This window comes from Aspergillus bombycis (assembly GCF_001792695.1).
Source record: "Aspergillus bombycis strain NRRL26010 chromosome Unknown contig00095, whole genome shotgun sequence".
In the NCBI taxonomy this organism is placed as follows: Eukaryota; Fungi; Ascomycota; class Eurotiomycetes; order Eurotiales; family Aspergillaceae; genus Aspergillus; species Aspergillus bombycis.
The window spans coordinates 81,842-105,774 of record NW_019170097.1 but is presented as its reverse complement, the minus strand read 5'-3'; the positions used below and the strand labels follow the sequence as shown (position 1 = coordinate 105,774).

Genomic DNA, 23,933 nt, shown 5'->3' with positions numbered 1-23,933 from the left:
TCGAGAAGGCCACCTCGGGCATTCCGCAGTCATTTGGTTTACACCGGCCGCACCTGAATCATTCGGCCATTCGAATAGACAACCCCTCGTAAATCTTGAATCTCACATAACCGAACGGACAGCTCCACAACCACCAGAAGACTACAAGGACAAAGCAAAACGGCGGGAGAAAGCAAGCAGAGGGGCCCCGAGTCGCCAATAAGAAGATAGTGAACACCAACTAGTATCTCGGCATCATCACGATAACCGAGAAGTTATCTGAGTTGTCATAGGTGTGAATCTCTGCCACATGTAGGCCTGACTGTTCAGCTAGCGTTTCCCACTGCTCCTTTGAGCGCTCCTTCCCGCCCATCGAGACCATCAGTGAGAGATCGGCCAGTGTCGCCTGCCAGGGTACGTTGGTCTCCGGCAGGACCATCTCATCAATGAGGATCTGCGAATCATGGGCCATTGCAGCACGTAGATTCTTGAGGATTTGGATACCTTGGGAGTCGGGGTAGTCGTGAAGGATTCTACGAAGGTAGTAGAACTTGGCGCCTTGAGGGTTGAGGTTCATGTTAGTTGAGGACGGTAGGATAGTAGGCCAGTTATGCTGAGCATGAATGCAGGACTTGCCTTTGACCACCTGTGTCTGGAAGATGTCATATGCCATGGTTTCTACTCCGTCGATTTGGGAGAGCTGATCTACTGCTTGCGGTAGGTCTTGGAGGACGAGCCATCCACTGAGATTTGGGTATTTCTTTATGAGTTGGACGCATTGGTGGCCGTGACCACCTCCCACGTCGACAAGGAATGGTCTGCGTGATGCCTGTGGGAGCTGAATTATAGCGCAAGCTTCTTTTTCGAATCGGTCGAATCCAACTGTCCAGTCGGTTGATTCGAGTGCAGTCATGACGTGCTGCAGGGCATCAAACCGCCCCGGGTGTTGAGCAAGCCACGCAAAGCACGTAAGGCCGGTATGGAAGGCCTTTTGGAAAGGCGTGTTGGTGTTGCTGGTGATCTCCTGATAGTGTGTCTCTGCGAAGAAGCTGGGGAATTCCTGAATGGCTGGACCACAATTGTCGAAGCTGTCCGGTCATTAGTGGAGATTTATATATTGACATGAAATGGGGAGGAGATGCATACGCATGGTAAACGAAGGCTTCGGCCATCTGGCTTGCCAGAGTATGAGTCGCTCTATTTGCTTTGAACTTCCCATGGTCTGCTTCCAGGATGAGTCCATTTGACGCGAGGTAACGAAGCACACATTCTAAATGTCACAGGTGGTCGTAGTCAGATACGGAATGTCGTGATCAATGGGCTGGGGGCCTTGCATCGATATCTTACCGAATAAATGAGGACTGGCACTAGATTCCTGGGCCACCTGGGCCACCTCGAAAGGCATCTCGCTTTGAGAGAGGAGCCGGAATAAACCCGATTCGATACCGAGACGAACGGCTGCAATCTGCAAGTGCTGGAAAGGTGTAAGGATAGTGCCAATTATATGCAACCCAAGCTTACACCGTTAAAAATGCCCATGAGCAAGTCTTTGGGCGTCTCCAATTCTACCAGGAGTTGACGGAGAGCATGCCGGATCTGAGCCCGGCCTGCCCCATCGGCGTCTCCAGCTAGAGACCGGATTTGGGTGATGACTGATTCCATTTGAACTCGAAGATAGGATATTGGCTAATGATGGGTACAAGGAGAAGGAACTGGTAATTGGGTTTTAATCGTCCTCTTTGCGGTCATTTTATGGATCTTGATGTCTCTTGCTCCACGGAAACTCCGTGGAGTTGACGCACTGTGATTGGCCAACGATAATCTACATGTCCAGGGATAAATGGAGGCCACCGTATGAAATACTACAGTAGTAGTCATACTAGTAGGTAAACTTGTCTCTTTTAAGCTGCCTGTGCAGGCATTCAGGGCAGGAGACAATAAGAAATGGTAACTCGTGGCCTGACTCCTCGTATAGCCCGCGGTAGAGGTCCCCGGGTCGTCACGCATGCCCCTTCCAAGCCCTAAACCAAGCTCCTCATCTCTCCCCAAGCTTAATGAGAACTGGTTTGCTTCCTCATAACGCGAAGTTGGATCCTACGGGAACCCGGTGGACTCTAGGGGGAAATCAATTGATACCCCTCTGCTAATCAGTTGTTATCTATCCCACTCCAGGGTACAATTGAGGAACATGATCGAGTGTCTCGTGACGCTTAACATAGCACTCTTTCAGTCGTCAGCACCGGCGGTTTCTGACTCATCAGGGTATGCTTTTTGCGTTGTTCAAGTCTTGACCACGGACAGTTGTGGCTTTGGCTGCAGGAACCACTCTACTCGTCGTAAGTTCCAAGGAGGGCACTTCATACGGCTAATAGAGGAGTACCTACTCCGTACTTGACGTCCACTTTCTATAAGAAGAGGGTCTCGCCCCCCCCGCACGGGCTCCCGAAAGCAATAACAAGAGAGCGGGTCTTGGCAACCAAACCTTGTTTCCTTTCTGCTTTCCCGGCAAACGGTCCAAACTGCTTTTCCTCTCTTTCATCATCACCGTTCTGAAGTTCACCTCACCCTCTCACACCCCCCAATCCAACAACCGTTTCATCCTCGCTCAATCCCAACCCCTTACTTACCCAGTCTTTTCTTCCTCGGCGCTTTTGCGGCGCATCTGCCGATCTTCTCTAGAACCTTGGTATATTTTTCCCTGTCCTTGTTCTCCGTCGCGTTATCTTGCGGCGATCGACCTAAGCTACTTGAATCCACATCCCACCCCGCGAACCAAGTGGAACATTTCCGTGTCGCTTTAGCTGTCAGTCATCGGCTTTACATACCGTCAAATCGGAACTAGGACCGGTTCAAGCTTACCCTCGTCGGTTTTCCAATCCGCCGTCAGGCGCGTCGGGCATGGCGCCATAGCTGCTGGAACCGGGTCTCTGCTCGCAATTCATGCATATTGCCCCTCTGTCAATTGCCATTGTCAATAGAGGTAGGGTCACCAAATATTAAATCAATCAAAGATCGAGAAACGAGCCAAGTCGTACAGGAATATGCTTCTTCGGTTGCCGCCCAGCCTCCACTACCCGATCACCGTCACGTCGCTGCTGAAACAGCCCGGCGACTCGGTGGAGAGGGACGAGGCGCTGTTCTGGTATGTCTACCAGACGACTGTCACCGAGGGTGATGGGCTGGGCAATAAGATTGAGGTCAAACGCAAGTTCCCGACCAAGTTTGAGTCGACTGTTGATGGCGAGGTGGTCCAATGGAAGATTGCAAAGGGGGACATCATCGATGAACCGTAAGCTCTATCGCCTCGTTGCACAATACATGGTTGCGAATGTTAACCCGAGGACAGTGTCGAGGTCATCGAGATCGATGAGCCATGTGCTCACGAAGTCCAGTTTGGGGGCCTCTGTGCAGAGTGCGGCAAGGACATGACCGAGTAAGTAGGAGACATGTCATATACGACACTATAATTTTCTACCGCACAAGTACTAACCTTGCAACCTCCTATAGGTCTACATACAATACGGAGGTGACAGATTCGATGCGCGCAACGATTCAGATGGTCCATGATAACACCGCGCTAACCGTGAGCGAGAAGGAGGCTGCACGGGTGGAGGAAGATGCGAAACGCCGGCTGTTGTCAAATAGAAAACTCTCTCTGGTGGTGGATCTTGACCAGACTATCATCCATGCCACCGTCGATCCCACTGTTGGAGAGTGGATGGAAGACAAGGATAACCCAAACCACCAAGCACTAAGCGATGTTCGTGCATTCCAGTTGGTAGACGATGGACCGGGAATGCGCGGTTGCTGGTACTATGTCAAGTTACGACCAGGTTTAGAGTCATTCTTGCAAAACGTCTCAGAGCTCTTTGAATTGCATATCTACACCATGGGTACACGAGCATATGCGCAACACATTGCAAGTATCATAGATCCAGACCGGAAGCTGTTCGGCGACCGCATCCTCAGTCGTGATGAGAGTGGAAGCCTGACGGCTAAGAACCTCCATCGTCTGTTCCCAGTGGACACGAAGATGGTCGTTATCATCGACGACCGCGGTGACGTTTGGCGGTGGAGTCCTAATCTTATCAAGGTTTCTCCGTATGACTTCTTCGTTGGCATCGGGGATATCAACTCAAGTTTTCTGCCAAAGAAACAGGAGTTGGGCACAGTCAGCAAGGCTGGGGAGAAGACAGGAACGAGACCCACAAAGTCTCCGCTTGAACATCATGTGAACGGCACAACAGCGAAACCAGAGGGAGAAGTGTCGGCGTTAGAACAGCTGGTGACCATGGGTGGCGGAGACAACCCGAGACTACTGCAAGAACAGACAGACGCGCAGGAAGAGACCATAATGCACCAGGTGGAAGATCGCCCTCTGCTGCAGAAACAGAAGGAACTAGACGCCGAAGAAGATTCTGCAGAGAGTATTGATACCTCTTCTAGCATGGATGAGTCGCAAGACTCAAGCAAACATCGGCACCATTTGCTGGAGGATAACGACCGGGAACTCTTCCAGCTGGAAGAGCGACTTGAGCAGGTACATAAGCAGTTCTTTGAAGAGTATGATCTGAGGCGAACGAGGGGGTTGGGTGGAAGAGTGGCAGCTCTGAGGGGCGAGAAGACGCCTTCGAAAGAGAAGGATGTTGATCTAAAACTGGTGCCTGATATCAAGGATATCATGCCGCAGATCAAGCGCCGGATCCTCGGCGGGGTGATTCTGGTCTTTTCCGGAGTGCTTCCGCTCGGAACAGATACTCAGAACGCCGATATCTCCCTATGGGCGAAGAGTTTCGGGGCTGCTATTTCTCAGAAGATCAATGTGAAGACCACCCATCTGGTGGCCGGCCGTAACCGCACGGCTAAGGTTCGGGAGGCGACGCGGTACACCAACGTCAAGATCGTCACCACACAGTGGCTCTTGGACTGCCTGACGCAATGGAAATGGCTGGATGAGGAGCCTTACTTACTTCCTGTACACCCTGACGATCGGGGAGAGCCAATCTCGCCTGGCTCTAAGGAGATGGAAAGCGGATGGCTTTCGTCATCTGAAGATACGGGAGATTTTTGGACCGAGGAAGAAGATGCGTCAGAATCCACAGAAGACATTCTCAAGTCCACCGGCCTCGACGAGCATTCCCCGATTGGTTACGATGAAGACCAGCAAGCCGCTGTCCACGAGGAACTCAAAGAGTTCCTTGGCAGTGACGATGAAAGCGAAAGCGACAGCGAAGTATCGTCCTGGGCAGAGGAAGCGACATCCAACAAGAAACGTAAGCGTGATGAAGGCGCAGAAGGCGGGGACGAAGAAGACAGTCAAGAGGAAGGCGATCAGCCAGGCTCACGCCTATCACAGCGTATCAAGCGCTCCTACGAGCGGAGCACGGGACTGAAGGAGGTTGCGACTGCGACTACCGACGATCCTGCTCATCGATTGCCCGTGGCTACAGAATCGGATGAGCCTGCATCTCACGACCTAAATGCCAGCCTCCCCGAAGAACCCGCGGAGGACGACGACGACCTCGAGCGGGAGATGATGGCTGCTTTCGAGGATGACGACTCTGACGCCAAAGCGGAAGAGGACCTTGCGGCGGACAACGGTTGACCTGTTTCCTTGTGTATTTGTTATTTGCTCGACTTCTCCTTCTCCTGTTCATATTGGGGCGTTGAGGTGTATGTGACGATCCTGTAGCGGCTTCTCCGGGCAATTACACGGTCAGCACTATATTTGCTGTTTGTTGATACCATTTGGTATCCCAGATTGGCTAAGATTTATTATGCTTTCTCATTCCGTTGCAATTGGTGCGATGCAATGACGGCATAGCGATGGCGTTGGGTAGTATCTGACTCGCATCTGATTGACTGTCCGATGAAGTTGTTCATAGTGATGTTTCTATAGTGTCAAAGACAAAAAAACAAAAAAAAAAAAAGAAATCTCAAATTTTGGATATCATATACCATACAAACGCCCATATCTTCATACATACAGAGTCGATCAGAAGTCATCGCAGAATTATCATCAACATCATATCCGGTCATAGAAACACAACAGAAACAAGAAAAGAAAAAAAAATAAGACCAAAGGAATCAATCAATCATATACATCCCGATTCACCTGCCACGACATGATCATCATCCAAAGAAAGAAGATGGTGTTGACCAGCTCGAAGGCAAACGCCGTCTTCCAGCAATCACCTACGGGACCCCCATCAGTATGCAATGACGCGAATCACCAAATCAAAATTGGAGTCGAAAGCAAAAAAGAAAAGAAAAGAAAAGAAAAGGAAGAAAGAAACTCACAAATAGTCTTCTGCGTCAACCAAGCCAAGGTCTGCATATTGTTCCCCCCGGCCCGATTATCAACGATATAGATCTGGCAATTATCATTGACGTTCCCGACCACGCCGTACAACTGCAACGAGGTCTCGATCAACCCGGTCAACCAGAGGACGAAGAGGATGAAACTGCCCAGCAGGATAATGCCGGGGAGCAGGAAGCGCTGGGCGGCGAGGATGAGGATGAGCACGATGAAGAAGATGCCGAGGGCGCCGGACACCACCATGAATGGGAATAGCCTTTTTTTTTTTGTGTGATATTAGTATGTGATGGTTTACTTAAGTTGGGAATATTAGAAAAAAAAAAAAAAAAAGGGCAGCGAAGATTGTGGTCAAGAGAAGTATGTACCATGGTGTACCCAGACGCATCTCGGATTGTACCGACATGAGCCAGGCAAAGATGCCCATGCAGATGGCCGAGGCCGATAAGACGATGAGGATCCAGACGTTGAGTTGCAGTTCGGGCCAGTGGTAGCGCCTGCGACGGTAGACGACGGCCATTTTTTGCTTCCTTGCCCTTACGAATCTGTGGGACGATGTATATGTACGGATGTATGTATGTATGTGAGTGAATGAATGAAATGATCGCTTCCCGTCGGGGAATATAATTTTCACACCCGGCCGGTCTGTATGTGTATGTATATGTATATATATATATATTCGATCTGCCCCCGCCGGATGGATTTGTATAGGGCTTGGTTTGATCAGGTACGCTTGCGGGGAGGAATGGAAAGTGCGGTCACTCCTTTCCACCGCAACAACAGGACCTGTCGGGCACAAGACAAGGCGACTCAATTGGTGGCGAAAGTGCAGATGCAAGAATGAAGCGCAGAAAAAAGACAGCGCATCAGCGCCGTACTGGCGTTGGGCTGTTGTTTCGGGGTTCTGTGCGATTGGACTGGCTGGCACGCGGAGTCAAGAGCCACTGTTATGTAAGCGGTGAGCGATTCATCGTTCTGGATGTCGCTGGAATTCTTTATTTAGACAATCGTGGACAGAGGAAGGGAAAGAAGAGAGATCTATCATCAGATGGAAGGGCAGGTGGAGCATTTTGATGTAAAATGAGGTGGCAGGTGGAAATTGCGGTGGCAGGGGATTTGATATCCGTCAACCCTCCTATACTACTTACCCTAATTTGTAGCTCCCTTCGTTTTTTTTTTTTTACCATCAGATGCACCAACACCAGTCTTGAAATCGTTTCAATGTCATTGTACATATCCTAATGCCGTTTGGTCATGTCTAAACATAATGTGATATATGGAAAAAAAAAGAAAAAAGAAAAAGAAAAAGAAGAAAGAAGAAGAAAATTCCCATCCAATCGCCATCTACCCGTCTATTAAGTCGTCTCCATCAGCTCACAGGAGGGTGTCACCCAGTGCACTGCGCACCAGCGAGCAACCGGTCCGAATGGTTTCGGAGGCGCCTACCGACTCCAGGCTGGGGTTGACCTCCACCAAGTCCATGGCGACCAGGTTACCGGTCTCATGTACACACTCGCAGATGAAGTCACCCTCACGGAGAGTCAGACCGCCACGCACGGGAGTGCCGGTGCTGGGAGCCCACTGCGGATCCAGAGCATCGACGTCGAATGAAAGATGAATAGGGGTGTCGTTTCCGATGTGGGCCAGAGCCATCTCCACCACACGGCCAATACCGTACCTGTTTCGGGGTTAGCCTTGGCTTCTTTCCTTGTACTTAAATCCGAAGGGAGAGAGAGAGAGAGAAAGACTCACCGGTCGATATCATGCATGCTGAACGCCTTGATGCCATGCTCCCGAAGGATTTGCTTCTCGCCGCGATCAACATCCCGCAGACCAATGTAGACCAGCTTACGGGTGCTGACGATGTGTTCATCCTGCAACCAGCCGAAGATGTCCTTCTTCTCCTCGCGAGCCAAGCGAGTCAAGAAGGCCATGGGCATACCGTGGATGTTTCCACTGGGGCTCATCTCCGGAATGTTGATATCGGCATGCGCATCAACCCAGATGACGGCCAGCTCCCGACCCAGGCGTTCGCGGGTAGCCTTGGCCGAGCCGGAGATGGATCCGATGGCGATCGAGTGATCGCCTCCCAGCGTCAAGACCATTTGACCCTGCTTGGCCTTCTCGTAGACCTGTGCGCTCAGCGCTTCGGTGACGGCGCTCACCGCACGGGGCTTCTTCATGCCGCGGTGATCGGGGTCCTCGGCGGGGATCTGGTTTTCGTAGTAGTGGACGGTGTTGTCATAATCGAGGGTGTAGCCAAGGTCGTCGCGGAGTTGATCGAGGAGGCCAGCCTCGACCAGCGCCATGGGGGCAGCCTCAACGCCAAGTTTGCACTGTGTCGGGTTCACACCCGGTTAGCCGTTGGTCTTGCGATCCAAGTGATCGACACCCGCGCGTGGGAAGGATCATACCTGGCCGCCATTGAAGCCGACTGCTACCACACCCAGGTTTCCGGGCTTGGACAGGAAGCGTTGTGCGATGGTGGAAGGCTGAGTCATGGTGAAGGGTGGTAAGAATTGACAGGGTGGATGGGAGCGCGAGGAGAGGCTGGATCTGATAGAGGGGAGAAAAAAAAGATTCTAGAAGCGGGACTAAAAAGATAAGATCTGGCAAGTGGGGAATCGGGACCGAAGGGTTTCAACCACCAACAATGAAAGAACCGAGGAACGGGACACAGGAGATGCGAGGAGGGATGTAGTAGTCGTGGTAGGAAGATTGAATCAGACACAAGAACAAAAATCCGAGGGGGATCTGAGGCTGTTTAAGTAGGGGAGACCTCGTGGGGCGTAATCCGCGGCATTCCTGGGAGGATCGCTAAGACCTGCTTTTAGGGATCGAGGGCTTCCCCTAAGTACAGGTGCAGGAGAGATGCCCGCGACGGCGTCGCCATCCCACTCCACCCCAAATTTCCATTAGCAATGGATTGTGATAGCCGGGAGATAGGTCGCAGATTCATGCCCAGATACGGGATTTTACAGGAAACGAAACGGGTATCATTATGGCTACGTACGAAATACAAGTGATACAACACCCTCAAGGGCCGCGCGACGGCCCCAGAATCAGTTCCCGCAGGACTGCATCCGCCTTGGGCGCCTCCACTCGGCCCTTTTCGCCCATGCGCATCATCTGTCCGACAAACCAGCCCAGCTTACCGAGCTGGTTCTTGGCCCGGATCTGCTCGACCATTTGCGGGTTCTGACGGATTGCTGCCTCGGCCAACGCAACGTATTCCTCTCGCGAGAGCGGCCGGAGAAGCAGGTTCTCCTCGTCCAGCAACTGAGGAATCGCTCGAGGGTCGCCGTCGAAGACCATGGCGAGCACCTGCTTGGCGGTAGGACCGGTGATCCGCTTTCGCTGGACGTGATCGATAATCTGAGCCAGCGATAGCGCAGAGACTCGTTCGGCATCCCAAGGAAGGCCCGCTTTAGTCAAAAGGCCCCCAAGCTCGTGGAGAACCCAATTACCGGCACGCGTGCCAGGCCCCCACGGCTCGCAGGATCCGGATCCTGCTGCTGATCGCGCAGGATATCCACCACGTCCTGGTAGTATTCCAGCCGAGCGCCGTCCTCTAGCTCAACCAGCGGCTTCGCATCTTCAATCGAGAGGCCGTACTCTTTACCGGTCAACAGCCCAATCAGCTCGTCCGAGGAAGTCGGTAATGTGTTGGCCAGCTCCGACACGAGATCGGCCCCGATGAGGAGTGGTGGCAGATCCGGATCTGGCATATACCGGTAGTCGACTTCGCCTTCCTTGCCTCGAAGTTTCCGTGTCTCCGTGCTCCCAATCGTCCAGCCACGGGTCTCACCCTCCACAACCCCACCACTTTCTAGCACCGCAATCTGGCGGTTCTTTTCTGCAATGATGGCATCCTCGACAGCCTTGAAGCTGCTCAAGTTCTTGATCTCCGTGCGCTGACCGAGGCCACCGATGCCGCCATACTGATGCGCACCCTCGGCATCACCCCGCTGACGGATCGAGACATTCACATCGGCTCGGAGACCGCCCAATTCCATACCAGTGGTGACTGCGCTGCACGATTGAAGGATGGTCTGAATCTTCCGGACGCACGCGGCCGCGGTGGCGGGCGTGTGGATCTGGGGCATCGTAATGATTTCGACCAGGGGGTGGGATACGCGGTTGAAATCAAGAAGCTGCGTGGAGGGAGGGTATTCCTGTGATTTGGCCGTGTCCTGTTCTAGCTGTACCTGCTTGATACCGATGCGAACGTGATCGCCATCTTCTGGCGCGATCCCATCGTAGCCGAATAAATCCACATAGCCATTTTTCGCCAAAGGTTCTGTGAGGGTTAACCCACGGTCACGTCACTGGAGCCACCGTATATTCACCATAGTATTGTGTAATCTGGTAGCCGGCTGGCTGGTCCTGATAGAAGTAGTGTTTCCGATCGAATCTGCTCACGGGCTGAACCTCACATTTCAGGGCGAGTGCGGCGCGGAGGGCAGGTAGCAGGGTTGGAACTTGGAATTCCTAAAGCAGTTCAGCCTCCACTGATTATCGGAAACCTGGTCTTGACGACTCACCGGCTGGCTACCTGGGAAAGCCAAGTCGAACAGAGCAACGTTTGAGTTGGGTAGGTCGGTGGATGATGTCGGAGCGCCTGGTCCAGCAGAAGTCAGATACATGCTTGACCGAGCATAAGGTTGTCATCGCACGTGAAAAGAGTTTATTCTCGGTATTCAACTGCGCATGAATCTCAATCCCGACCGTGAGCTCCCATTTCTGTCGCGAAGCCTCCTCGCTCTCCCTTCTCTGACGCTTCTCGGCTTTTAAAGCCTTTGCATTTTGTTTGAGCTGCTTCCGGAGCGGTACACGGTCCTGTGACTCTGGGGCTGACGTCTGTAAACACCGAACCGAACGCGAGGGATTCGTGAGGGTGGGCAGTCGAGAGCTATAGGGCCGGGGACATGGCGAACAAGGAAGAGAGCGGGCTGCTCGGGTCGATTGGCGCAGCCAGGAGCGGAGCATATGGGGAGGGACGGAGGGTTTTTATGGATAGATGAATGTGTAGAAATAGTAATCTTCTTTCGGGGGGAGGAGTGAGTGTTGAATAGGAACGGGCAATGTATTGAAGGAGATTATAAAAAAAAAAAAAAACCAAGATCTGGTTGATTCGGTAAAGCTTGGCTTATGGAAGTTGGAGATATCGTTTACTGAAGGCGGCATGACCTCGGAGTTGCTGATGACAAGACCAGGTCATGTGTTACTACTACTTCTGGACTATCCCCCATCGGAACGGCTTTACATAGAACATACAATGGGGTGATTACTATCGTTGCATGTTCTTTTTTCCAGCAAGGATATGGATTGTGCACAATGTTTTGCCGGTGACGATGGTGAACTATGGACTCTACATAACTAACTAGTTAGTTACAAAAACCATGAGAATGAGGTAAGCCAATGCAGTGCAGCCAACACATCGGTTTTGGACACGACGAGGATGACGCTGAGCGATGGGATGATATACTCTATCGTCTCTCTGGGAATCCCCATCCCACATCCATCCCGCTTTCTTCCTTCTCCTCGAACGAGATCCCTCCCAACATCAATCCCAAAACAAGAGAACACACACACAGAGAGAGAGAGGGAGAGAGAGAGAGAAGTTCTCTCCCTTACCGGATTGAGTTTGGACTCCTCCGATGATCTTCAGCCAAAGATCGTCCACAAACCCCACCAAAAGATAGAGAGCATGACGATTGAATGTGAGATGTTGGCTGACAGGCAAAGTTGAACGACGCTTTTGCATTCGGTTTAGTTCCAACATGAGACTTTCGATCTGTCGCACCATTACCGCCATCGTTTGGGGCGGAATTTAATTCGGGCTCGATCTATTTATTGAACAGTTGTGGACGGACCTTCGTTCAGCAGTCCGCTTCCCGATCTACGCGCAAGGGCTTCGCTTGTCGGTATGTATACATCGGCTCATCGATAGACTCTATCAGCTCCGATTTGACGCCCACCCACGCGCTCTCTGTGCTCTTTCCTCCCGTGAAACAGAAAAGAATTCAAGCCTACATTCTATCCTACATTCCTCCAAAAGTGATATTCGAAAATTTCCCTACCGCAAGAGCGGTCCTATCCTCTCCCTTGTTATGTCTTTCCTGTTAGCCCCTCCGAACAACATTTGTGGACTGTGCCTGTCTCCATGATTTCACGATTTTGATGCTTGCGGGATATGGTCTTTAAATGAAAAATTCCTTCTTCAACTCCGATACCAGCAAGTCTTCTGCTCCTTCCGTTCTGAACAATGTTGCTCTATTCAGGATCAAGGCGCTCTAAGAAAGTCTCCAAAGATGGCAGCAACAAGGCATCGACAGCTTCAGTTGCCTCTGGGAAGTCTCACTCTACTTCGAAAAGCTCGCGATCTTCCGGAGATGCCGCCAAGAAAAAGAGTGCCCCCGAGCTGCCCGCTGGGCCAAAGAGCAACGCCCCAAGTTCCAAAAAGGCGCAGAATGCACAAGCGACGAGAAATCCCAATTGCAAAGCGGCTGAACCGGAGAAGCATATTCCTAATGTGTTCGAGTACCTTGAATCAGGTTCCGACACTGACTCCGACGATTCCTATGTCGAGGATGATGACGTCCTAAACAGCAACCCTAGCGGTTCGTTCAGGAATCCACATGTTAGGCTTGCACGCCAGGCGAACATGACAGCGCAGGGTATGGGCGCCCCGAGTCGAACATCATCTGTACGATCAAAAGGCTCAATGGATTCCTACCAAGCACCTGGTATACTTGAATTATCTACTAGAAACAGCATGGCTCGGCACAAAATGTCCATGGAGGGTTATCTGACAGAGGAGTCGAACAGCTCCGACAAGCGGAAATTGCGTCTGAGCCCAATGCCAGAAGCCTACGAGCACTCTCAAGATCCCACATCTTTCCATCCTCCACTCCCCCCGTCCCCGCCACAAAGCCCGGAGGATGATCTTCACCATATCAACCGGAACTCAAGGCGAAATAAACAACCCTCGTCCATTCCCTCCGGTTATGGACTTCTCAGCTGGCAGCTGAGCTCATCAGTCGAAAAGGAAGAGCCGTCTCTTCCCCCGCTTTACCGACGATTTGAAGATCTAAACCACCGCGTACTCCTCTATCTCCAGGACGAAATCGCACAGATGGAAGAGGAACTGCACGTATTAGATGAATACGAAGAAATGCATCGTGTATCCACTGCAGAACAAGAAGGGACAAACATCGTACCTGCTTCAAGACGCATGGATGCCCAAGCGCAGGTATATTCATCCCTGCATTACCGACGGGAGGAGGTGATGGCAGCATTAGTACAAAAGACCCAGCAATACAGTGAGTATCCGGACACGAAACTTAAGGCGTCGTTCCAAATCTAACCAAACAAGATAACTCCCTCAGTGCATATAGCAAAGTCACCCAGGCACTCCCCAGCGCGTCCGATAAAGACATCGACACGTATCGCACCTGGATGAAGGAAAATGCTCCCGTCGCAGTGGCCGAGACCCGTTTCCTAGAACACAACAAAGACCTCATCTCTCTTACTACACGGTCGACACCCAACGCCACCTCTGCCTTCTCGGCGATCATCATCGCTTCCGCTGCTATCCTCCTTCCACTACTAGCCTTTGGCATGATCGCCGAATTCTCAGGACGTCTTCTTGTTGTCGCGATGGTGGGCGGCGCGGCCTCTGCGATTGCGTCCAATTCTGCAACTGGTGCTGAGAAACTCGTTGCTTCTCACGATGGGTGGAGAATTGCTACATTGTATGTTCCTATCAGAATCCCCTATCCTAAACTGGAATGCTAACGTTTGTCTATCTGCAGATATTTCGGATTCATGACTATAGCCGCTATGTTTATTCCTTGATTGGGCGATCACGAAAGTATGGGGAGTGGTTACATAATGACTTACGAATTTCCTTAGCCGTGATGAATCTATTCCTTCTATTACTCATATTGACTAAGTACCATCATTTGTGGCAGGGGGACTGGTCAAAAGGTGGCGTTTAGGCTACTGGTTCCGATGGCAGACAACCTAGGGTTTTCAAAGGCTCTCCGCTTCTTCAATACTAGTATCTCTTTATAATCCTGAATAAGTAATTCTCGGAGTAGAAGTTGCAGATAAACTAATACATAGCATTTCTAGGTGAAAAGCGTGTAGCCACAAAAGTAATAGAGACACTCCGCCCACGAGACACCAGACCAATCTTGGAATCAATCCGCGCCGTTCGCTGATCTTCATCTCGTCAGGAGATGGCAACAGGGTTCTTCAAAGGGAAATCATAGCAGCAGGGAAACGACACGCGTACGTACACACGCACACACTCACACTCACACACACACACACCAGCCAATAGTCGTAGTAAGATTGTTATAAAGGTAAATTCAGAAGAGGAATCAAAGACCTCTCTTCCTTTCTCATTCTCAAATCTAATGACCCGTAGCTTTGAGAAATCAAGAAATATAATGGATTAGGGAACGGACAGAAGCAAAGGACAAGATGGACAAGTCACAAAAAGGTCAAATACAAATCATAACAGTGTAACACCATTAACCGAGCCTTCCTTTTTCTAAAGACAAGGGTGAACGTAAGCATAGAAACACAACTCCGAAATGTCGACGATACTTGCTCCACTCATGAAGGGACCGGATTGCCGTTCTGTTTGTTACCGGGGGTTACACTTCGATCCTGAGAGCTACCTTCGGTTGTGGGCTGTGGCGTTGAGCTCTGTCGCGCATGAGCAGCAAGTTGTGTTCTATTCCTCTCCATCAGTGCGGCCTGTTCAGCGGCACTTCGTGCGTAAGTCATGGCAGCTGCTGAGTTGGAATATGCCGCCGATTGTGCAGGAGCTTGATTGGAAGGATAGTTGCCGTATGGGGGAGGTTGTTGTTGTTGTTGCTGCTGTTGCTGTTGCTGCTGCGGTTGTTGCTGCTGCTGTTGCGGTTGTGGTTGGGGTTGGGGTTGGGGTTGCTGCTGCTGCTGCTGCTGCTGCTGTTGCGGTATGAACCGTTGCTGAGGATTATTAGAGCCCGGCGTCATGTATGGCGTTCGTGGAGCCGCATATGATGCTTGCTTCTGAGGAGAAGCACTGCGTCCAGTTGCGTAAGAAGCGCTGTATGCCCCTGGTTGGGCGGGACGCGGCGTGTAGGGCTGTGGTGAAGCTTGGGCGGCCGGCCCTTGCTGGGCCGAGTAGGAAGCATACCCATTTTGCCCAGGTCGCTGGAATTGCTGATTGAACTGAGGGGTGGGCTGAGAGTATCCCGGAAGATACCCGGGTCGTTGTGAAGGTGTTGCTGGGGGCCGAGGTCCGGCGTATTGCTGTGGATGGCCTGGAGTATATGGCCCGGAAGTTGAGGGCTGCCTTCCACCGAAGTATGGCTGTTGAGGGAAGCCGCCCTGTGATTGGACCCGAGAGCCAGAACTATAGGCCCGCGAATTGTACCGCGATGGCGTTGAAGTTCGATTCGCAGCACCACTCATTGGTGCCATGGCCGCGCTTCGCTCCTGTTGCGCTGTAAAGTCGTCTTTCTCCATAGTTCCCCGATAGTCGGGGTTCTCGATGACGATTTTCTGGCTTATGTTCAGCTCGTCCAGCTGATCGCCGTTTAATTTTGCAACTGCATACGGAGGTAAATTGGATATGAGAACCACCAGACTTGACTTCAGTGTTTCATATACACCCAGCTCTTCTGTAGAAGGGGAATCTGAGCTCGTTGAGTCGGACCCTGTTTCTTTAGGCTCAGCACCTTGAGCGTTTGGGGCTGAGACGTCCAGATTGCGGATCCTTTGGTACGAGCTCAAAGTTTCCAGTAGATCAGAGATATCATGTAATAGCTCATCTACATCCCTCGACTCTGCATCTTCCTCCTTATCTGCTTTAGAGGCCTCGGAACAAGTAACACTATCGGCGAAGTCTTCGGGCTTGAAGTTCTTTACCATCTCCTCCAATGTACTTTCGTCTAGTTCGCCAATATTGCCTGGCCGTTCTGAAGTCGTCTCTTCCGCGACTTCTTGATATGGTATTGAAAGCAAAGTCTCCAAACGTTTGGTACCTCGTTTGCTCCACCATACCAAATTCTTCGAGTCAGCCTGGACAACGGCACCCGAACTGTCAAATGAAGGCGCGAATGATGAGTAGACACCTTGTAAGACAGACGAGTCTTCATCAACCCCCAGTGAAGGATCATCCGTATACTTCTCGTCACTGTGCTGTTGAGACGGCTGATGTTTATCGCGGCGATTCCAATAAGACGGGGACGAGGTGACCCCGCCGTACTGGAGCCACTGACCAGAGGGCAAAAGTGCAAGGCAGTAATTATTCCGATCACCCCGGAAAGCTTTGAAGTCGGTGATAGCCTCGAAGGGGTCAACCCAGCCATTAAGAGCACTTCGAGAGGACGACTTTGCTTTGCGTGGTGTCTCCAATTGAGGCAAGGTTGACCGAGGCGCAAAAACTTCCCCAAAAGTCCTTTTGGGCTCCGCTGGCTTTTCATCAAGATTGTATGGTTCGATCTTCGTGGTCGTGATACCGTTTGGTAAGCCGACTTCGCGTAGTGGCGCTTGCACCTCCACATATTTCTCAGCTTTCGGGTCATCTGAAGGCAGTGGAACCTTGACGGATTTCTGTAAACTCGAATATAGCTGCTTGGGATTGGCTGGGTTCCCAAACAGCGTCAAGACGAGATTCTCGTTCCGGGTCTCTACATTGGAGGTATTGAATTTCGCCGGTGTCTCTGCATCCTCCTCGGATGTCTCTGCCTTGACGTTCGACTGACTCGTGTGTGCCTGACGAACGAGACTGTTCAAGAGTTTCTTAAACGCCGCGATACGATTGACTGTTTCTGTTACAGGCGACCCATCGGCCTGGAGCCCGCTCGCCTGGGCTTTATTCCTCTCAATCACGGCAGCCGATGCTTTCTCGATATCACTCAAGAATTCCGACAGAGTATTATAACGATTCGAAGCGACTCGGGATTGTATAGTGGATGCTTCGTCTTTTTCGCCCGAGACTTTCGCGCGCTTCGAACGGGGCTTCGCCGGGGATGACGGCAATGGACAGGATAGGAGTTGAAGATCCGTATCGTTTCTTCTGAGGGTCAGCATCTGGGTGCGAACGCGAACATATATTTGGAGAGTGAAGTAAGTAGAACCTACTTGCTCAATATTTCAACAAGATTACGCAGAGTTTCCTGTAGCTTGATCTTTTCCTGACCTTGCGACGCAGACGAGCCAGCGTCTTGAGCGACTTTGTCATCATGACTTGACACACGCTTTCGCTTGGCAGGTGTCGCCAATGAGGGCGGATCGGGGGTGGTAGCATGGAGATCGCCATTTGTAGTCGGAATGGAAGCTGTGCCTCCGCTTTCGTCTGCGCTCATGGCTCCGGAGTCGCGCCGTTATGGCAGTAATCCTTTGACGCGAGAATAAAGGGTGTTTCCTAGTGTCCAGCGTATCGTACCTGGAACTACAAGGGCGCGGACTTGGTTCCAACTCTGTGAATGTAGATTGACGTGGTAAATCAGAGAAAACCACGATTATGGCCTTCAACACAGAGGCCGATGGTCGAGTGTTCGTTGATCCCCGAAGCGGATGCGCCAATAGTTACGAGACCCAGCAGAGGAGGGTGCGCAACCTTCAAGATAAAATCACGTATATTCAACTCCACAGGGGTGAATTGCAATGAGCGTATTTCTCACCACGCCCAGGATCAATCCAGTTGAGGAGGGTAAAAAAAAAATAAAACCCAGGAGAAATAATGTTGGCACCCGTAACAATAGCAAGGCGGGAAGACAGGCAAAGAGGGAGATGTTCCTCATGCGCGCCATGCCAAAAGCGCAACTCGTGACGATCCGTCACGTGACGTATACTTTTTTCCCAATGGACCAGGCCGACTGGCTGCGTCTCCGGATTGACCTGCTAAGTTGCACTGGAGCGAAAACGCACCCTCGACTTTCGTCACCGGGTATCAGAGTTCCTCGAAGTTGCTCCATGATCATCTCTATGGATGTCATCGGTCTTCAATCATGTTTCGAGCCGCTCGAGGGTTTCCTCTCTGAGAGCGGCGCACTTGCTCAGTAGCCGTGTATGGCCGAAGGTACCGCTTAAACAACCCCGGACAGGACATTTCTCAGTGCTGTATTAACATGTTTCTCCTCTTCAACTTTAAGGAGCTGTATTACAATAGCCTCTCATATCCAGGGTATCTGACGGCGCTGTCCAGTTCGCCCGCCAATGTGTTTCTCGGTCCTCGAACGTTGTCACGGTCTCTAAGCTCAGCCGGGACTTTGATTTCGCCTCGACATGAAACCACGCGTGACCAAATATATCAAGTCGGACATGACGATCAGCACACATCTTGTGAATTTTGGTGTGGATTGCGGCTGCAGTCTCAATTAAATCAATCCTATGTGCCCCCTGGCCCAGACCGTGAACAGCAACCGAGACAAAGCTCCAAATCACCACCCCCCGAACAGACCCCGTCAAAGCCCACACCTCTCGCACAGGAGGCCTCTAAATCAACGCCATTGCCATCTACCAACAATACATTGATGAGCCGGGATGCGCATGGCAAACGGCCATGTGGAAAACCACAGAATGAATTGCATAACCCACGAAGGAAATCAAAAAAGCTTGGTGTTTCCTTCAACCCGACCCCAACCGAGTATTTAATTGATACCCTGCACAATGTTGTGCATCGCCCTGATAGCGCAACGCGTCAAAACTGGACGTTTACCTCGAGAAAGCCCAACGATCACCTTATGCCTCCTTTAGACAGAAAACAACGGATCAAGTTCAAAATTGAGCACAGAGTCTCGCTCCAAGAGATTACTGCAGACTACATTTACCATGTGGATCGTTTGCTTGACCGGGCGGGTGAAGAGGGTGTCAAAGGAAATTCTATAGAACTGGATGTTGCTCTGCGAAAGGTTTTTCTTAACAAAGAATACCGTAAATATTTAAGAGCGCGGCAGTATTCTGTCCAAGATGTGGTTGCATGGGCATGGATCCTCAAGAGCCGCACCCCTTACGAGGCCATCCTCCGGATTCTCACGTTAGAACTACAATTAAATCCAAAGGAAAAGGGAGGTCCCGCTACTCGAATTATCCCGCCTTTCATACCCCTTCTTTTGTTGCGGCAGGGCCTCGATACTAAGGCCTTCCGTTTACTCCTCATTTATTCACTGCGGCTTATCAGCGGTCAGCCACATCCAAAACTAGGCACATCCATGTCCGCGCCAAAAGATGATGCCCTTTTCGATGAGGTTCACCTGTCCGACGACGCAAAGCCCTTGATAGACCCTAATACCTGTGCCACATTCGTCGTTCGTTTGCTTCATCATGCTCGCCAACTGTGGCCGCAAGCACAGCTTCCTATTGTGCGTACCTTCGCATTTTACCTTACTCTCCTGGAACCAGAGGGGGCTGGTACTATGGCATCAGCGACACCGCGAAATGTCCAGGTGCTGGCTGGGAAATGCAACACATTCCTTCGGTTACTCTCGCTACCTTGCAGACAGGGACCTTTCACTTCGGCTTCAATACAGCAGCAAGCACAGTTCGAGCTCCTTAGAGCAATGGCCAGAAATCAACCAGTCCTGCCCGTCACGCGTCGAGGATACCAAGCTATCATCGCGGTACAGCTAGCCCATAAAAAAACATTAGCTGAGAGACAATCCGCAGAACTAAAGGCTCCATCTTGGCCGCCATGGAAGGAGGAAAAGCTAGGTCTTGACTCTCAGAGAGGAATCGAAGGATTGAGGAGCCGTGCCATGCGAGTGATGTCTCAGATGAAAGAAGCAGGCTATGCTCATAGCCGCTGGGAGGAAGTATCCAGCATCTTTGCCGGATGGGACACAGACAAGAGTCCTACTATTCAAACAAGGACCCTAGCGCGCCAGCCATGGCGTCTGCGTGGACGTGTTGGAAATGCGGACCACCACGCAATCTGGGAAGCTCGTATCCGGGCTACAAGGACTGTGCGAGAAGCCTGGGCTTGTTTCCTGTCGTATCGAGACCAAGACTTGCCTCCACGCGGGAGCATCTACACTGCAATGGCTGAGAAATTGATCTATCGGCGAAACGCATTGTATACTAATTTTGACCAAACGAGTCACGCTCTGCCAGGTGATGCTTTGGAAACTTTTCCAGAACCTTTGTCTGCACGAGACTTAATTTATGTGCATACGGAGCCACCCACGTTAGATGAGCTCCTCACACAAATGCTCTCTGACGGGATCCGGCCGCAGGCAAGATTCCTTTCTCTCCTGCTACGACACGCACCGACCTTTACATCTGGCCTGGAATACCTTAGCTGCAGTGATTTGTCGAATGGACAGATCAGAGCCTTGTGCACTGTCTGGGCACATACGTCCGTCTACGATGAACAAAGTCGAAAAGTTGTAAACGAACTTCCCGCTCATCTATTTTCAGCCTTTGTATACTTCTTGTGCAAGTTCTCGACCTTCGGTGAATTGTCCGCCAGACATGCGAGAGACGCCTTTCCGATCATATTGGGCAGTTCGCAGATAGCACACGGGGAGACATCGACCCTTTTCTCCCAGGATGAGTACCTAGGAATTGGAAAGGAATATCGGCACCCGAAAACGTTAGCACACGCCGTCGAACTGCTTAGAGTACGGCAATCCCGGTCCCCTCAAGCGTGGGGTTTTGTGTTGTCGGCTTTGAACAAAGACCGCGTCACTAGTCGTTTCCCCAATATGAATCGAAACATTCAGCGTGTTATAGCTTGGCACGAAATCCTAGAAATCACAGGACGGATGGAGCATCACGATATTCAACTCGGCCTGCAGGGCTTCCAGACTTTATGCAACGGTTTTTCGAGGGCGGTAAACGCTGGGATCCAGAACCCCGATGCTGTGGAAGAAGCCCTGGAGGTTGTTGGTGATGCTGCGAATCAAGGAAAGCTGGCATACATAGGTCTCGCCTGCCCGCGATTCGAAGATATGGTCCAGTATGGTCTACGGGGCCTTAAAGACCAATTTGACCGGCTTGTTCTTCCAGACTCTAGAACTCCATCATTGTTTGGGTCTGGTAGACCATCGTCCGACAATGTCACTGATGCCCAAGTAATTTTGCCACCATTACTTCATGTGCCTTCTCCTGCCGGCCTTCACGCATTTGTCAGAGCATTGGGTCTGGCTGAAGACTACGATGGCCTCTTAAGCCTTCTCCGATGGATGTCTCAGTTTGCGGCGCCCCTTAAGGAAGCGTCCGATGAGTACTTGAACGGTGATGTGATGATGCGACGCACTCTGGTGGCAATGCGCTTATTTCTCGAGGGATACCGGGAAAGGCAGTCTTTGGAATCGCTCCGTTGGACAGCCTCAGCTGCGCAAGCGCGTGGCTTAAGGGAATATGAGCATACAAGTGAAGTTTCCACCGATGATTCTGAGAGCTTGTCATTCTCCGATCCGAATCTGCAAGAGGCATATGACATAGTCACGGCAACGCACATTTGGGGCCCCTGGCCTAGCGACGAGGAAGTTCAGGACTATTACGCTGTTCACTGGGAGGAGCATGAGGCGCAATAATGGAGCATCCAGCATTTTTGTACATTAGCTGTATATATACGTATTATAGATCGTGTGGCGTTTCAATATCATCGGATGATACCCCTTCCTAGCTACTACTACTAGTACATACCACAAGTACCGGAACTTAGTGAATGGTAGCGCTTATCCGCGGTAAAAGTTGGGGCCTCTCGGTCGATGGTTTCCCCGCAATCGCCGCAGCTCTTCAACAGCTTCCCCACACTTCGGAGCTTCCTCAATTCATCCTTCTCGCTTTTCACAACCATTCCTCTTGGGATATCTGACACAAGAGGAAACGAATTTCGTTCGATCGCCTGGATAGAATCAATCTCATCCCTCGAAGATGCCACCACGCCTGCCTCTTTTACATACATTGCGACAGCCCTCGGTCCTGTCGGTTCGCGTCAGAGTCACAAGATTTAGCACCACGGCGGATGATGCAGTGATACAGACCCAGCAGATCCCTGCGCCCGGCTCCGGGAATATTCGCGTCCTGCTACTGAACAGACCCAAGGCCCGAAACGCAATTTCTAAGAATCTTTTGGACGGTCTGGCTAAGCATGTCCAGTCTATATCTGCGGAGGGAGGCACCGGTCCGACACGGGCCTTGGTCATTGCCAGTAATGTGGATTCGGCCTTTTGTGCGGGCGCAGATTTGAAAGAGCGAGTAAATATGACCAAGGAAGAGTGAGCTCCCATCCTCAACCACTCGCCTCTCACTTGCCTTCGCGTGACTAATACTTTTGCACAATTGTTTAGGACAAATGAATTCTTGTCCAAGCTGCGCGGTACATTCCGTGATCTCGCTGGGCTACCCGTCCCCACAATTTCTGCTGTGTCTTCTATGGCGCTGGGAGGTGGGTTAGAGCTCGCTTTATGTACGCATCTACGTGTCTTTGGCTCATCCAGCATTGTTGGATTGCCGGAGACCCGACTAGCTATTATCCCTGGGGCGGGAGGCACGTACCGCCTCCCGGGGATTGTGGGCGTGAACCGCGCCCGAGACCTCATTCTAACTGGGCGACGTGTGTCGGGCCCCGAATCCTACTTTATGGGGCTCTGCGATCGACTCGTCGAAATCTTACCCGAAGAGGAGCAAAAGGAGGGCGCGGCGCGCGAGAAAGTGCTCCGGGAGAGCATCAAACTGGCCATGGACATTTGCGAAGGTGGGCCCATCGCTATCAAGCAGGCACTTCAGGCCGTGAATGACTTCCAGAAGGGTGAGGTGGCAGAAAATGCGGCTTATGACGGTGTGGTCGAGACGGAAGATCGCTTTGAGGCTTTGCGGGCGTTCGCAGAGAAGAGGAAGCCTGCTTTCCGGGGGCGATGAACTTGCCAAGTGTCCATGCGGTCAATGTAAAAAAAAAAAATGAAATGTTACTCGTTACCTGAGTTCGCGTGATGCTTAGACGTTGCACCTGGAAAATGTTTGTACTCGTCATAGATCTGAAAACGGTGATTCATAGAGACAATGCCCATTCCATGATCTGGAGGTGGCGATACTGGTATGGCGTACGGAGTATGGTCGGGCAACTGTCATCCACATCGTACTTTACCATGACACCGATGCATGTCTACCAATATACTAGTAGCTGTCTACACAATAGATGGAAACTTTTCATGCTAAATCAACCCTACTAGTCGGAACTACTGTCCGAAAGGGTTCCAAGGATCCTCCATATCTGCGTCTATGACTCCAATAGATACCACTATTGGTAGTGATCGGACCTTGGACCTTCTGAAACAATACATTTGAAACACGAGCTATAGCTGGTTCAAGGGACTCATATCCACTCCCTAGATTCGTAGTGGACGTTGTGAGTCAGCCCAACTTCTGGACCATCAAACCACAGAACCGTAATGCGACTCAGCCACCGAGCAAGTAGCAGTTTGATATGATGCCACTTGTTATGCATGCACCGCACTGGATTGTACTAGTATTTGGTGGCCGAATAGGTGAACTCCAAACAAAACACTCCCAGCTAGACATCTACGGCCCGATGTTTCGGATAGTAAGAAGTGATCAAGGATCTATATAAAGAATATCCGTCTGAACACTCAAGGTTCTTGGAAGCATCACGGCAGAAGGAGCC

At 51.2% G+C, this 23,933-nt stretch overlaps 9 protein-coding genes across 9 annotated transcripts; 4 read left to right on the top strand and 5 right to left on the bottom strand.

Moving 5' to 3' along the window:
- Positions 1 to 220: 220 nt before the first annotated feature.
- ABOM_009170 (uncharacterized protein) lies at positions 221 to 1,641 on the bottom strand (the record flags this gene model as incomplete). Its single annotated transcript, XM_022536298.1, has 4 exons — positions 221 to 1,067; positions 1,126 to 1,249; positions 1,327 to 1,453; positions 1,501 to 1,641. The coding sequence occupies 4 exons, from the start codon at positions 1,639 to 1,641 to the stop codon at positions 221 to 223; spliced, it is 1,239 nt and encodes a 412-aa protein (XP_022385862.1).
- A 1,379-nt stretch (positions 1,642 to 3,020) lies between these two features.
- fcpA (protein-serine/threonine phosphatase) lies at positions 3,021 to 5,584 on the top strand (the record flags this gene model as incomplete). Its single annotated transcript, XM_022536297.1, has 3 exons — positions 3,021 to 3,268; positions 3,326 to 3,412; positions 3,487 to 5,584. The coding sequence occupies 3 exons, from the start codon at positions 3,021 to 3,023 to the stop codon at positions 5,582 to 5,584; spliced, it is 2,433 nt and encodes an 810-aa protein (XP_022385833.1).
- Positions 5,585 to 6,070: 486 nt separating this feature from the next.
- Positions 6,071 to 6,815, bottom strand: ABOM_009168 (uncharacterized protein; the record flags this gene model as incomplete). Its single annotated transcript, XM_022536296.1, has 3 exons — positions 6,071 to 6,174; positions 6,280 to 6,554; positions 6,664 to 6,815. 3 exons carry the CDS (start codon positions 6,813 to 6,815, stop codon positions 6,071 to 6,073), a joined length of 531 nt encoding a protein of 176 aa, XP_022385834.1.
- An 854-nt stretch (positions 6,816 to 7,669) lies between these two features.
- Positions 7,670 to 8,796, bottom strand: ABOM_009167 (arginase; the record flags this gene model as incomplete). Its single annotated transcript, XM_022536295.1, has 3 exons — positions 7,670 to 7,973; positions 8,048 to 8,631; positions 8,710 to 8,796. The coding sequence occupies 3 exons, from the start codon at positions 8,794 to 8,796 to the stop codon at positions 7,670 to 7,672; spliced, it is 975 nt and encodes a 324-aa protein (XP_022385839.1).
- A 535-nt stretch (positions 8,797 to 9,331) lies between these two features.
- Positions 9,332 to 10,941, bottom strand: ABOM_009166 (glutamyl-tRNA(Gln) amidotransferase subunit PET112; the record flags this gene model as incomplete). The annotated part of the gene is made up of 4 exons (XM_022536294.1): positions 9,332 to 9,670; positions 9,763 to 10,595; positions 10,645 to 10,786; positions 10,840 to 10,941. The coding sequence occupies 4 exons, from the start codon at positions 10,939 to 10,941 to the stop codon at positions 9,332 to 9,334; spliced, it is 1,416 nt and encodes a 471-aa protein (XP_022385840.1).
- A 1,622-nt stretch (positions 10,942 to 12,563) lies between these two features.
- On the top strand, positions 12,564 to 14,155 carry ABOM_009165 (uncharacterized protein; the record flags this gene model as incomplete). The annotated part of the gene is made up of 3 exons (XM_022536293.1): positions 12,564 to 13,620; positions 13,674 to 14,052; positions 14,113 to 14,155. 3 exons carry the CDS (start codon positions 12,564 to 12,566, stop codon positions 14,153 to 14,155), a joined length of 1,479 nt encoding a protein of 492 aa, XP_022385841.1.
- A 768-nt stretch (positions 14,156 to 14,923) lies between these two features.
- ABOM_009164 (uncharacterized protein) lies at positions 14,924 to 17,667 on the bottom strand (the record flags this gene model as incomplete). The annotated part of the gene is made up of 2 exons (XM_022536292.1): positions 14,924 to 17,375; positions 17,444 to 17,667. 2 exons carry the CDS (start codon positions 17,665 to 17,667, stop codon positions 14,924 to 14,926), a joined length of 2,676 nt encoding a protein of 891 aa, XP_022385877.1.
- A 765-nt stretch (positions 17,668 to 18,432) lies between these two features.
- Positions 18,433 to 21,840, top strand: ABOM_009163 (uncharacterized protein; the record flags this gene model as incomplete). Its single annotated transcript, XM_022536291.1, has 1 exon — positions 18,433 to 21,840. The coding sequence occupies one exon, from the start codon at positions 18,433 to 18,435 to the stop codon at positions 21,838 to 21,840; it is 3,408 nt and encodes a 1,135-aa protein (XP_022385842.1).
- Positions 21,841 to 22,183: 343 nt separating this feature from the next.
- ABOM_009162 (putative mitochondrial methylglutaconyl-CoA hydratase (Auh)) lies at positions 22,184 to 23,170 on the top strand (the record flags this gene model as incomplete). Its single annotated transcript, XM_022536290.1, has 2 exons — positions 22,184 to 22,527; positions 22,600 to 23,170. The coding sequence occupies 2 exons, from the start codon at positions 22,184 to 22,186 to the stop codon at positions 23,168 to 23,170; spliced, it is 915 nt and encodes a 304-aa protein (XP_022385843.1).
- Positions 23,171 to 23,933: the final 763 nt, after the last annotated feature.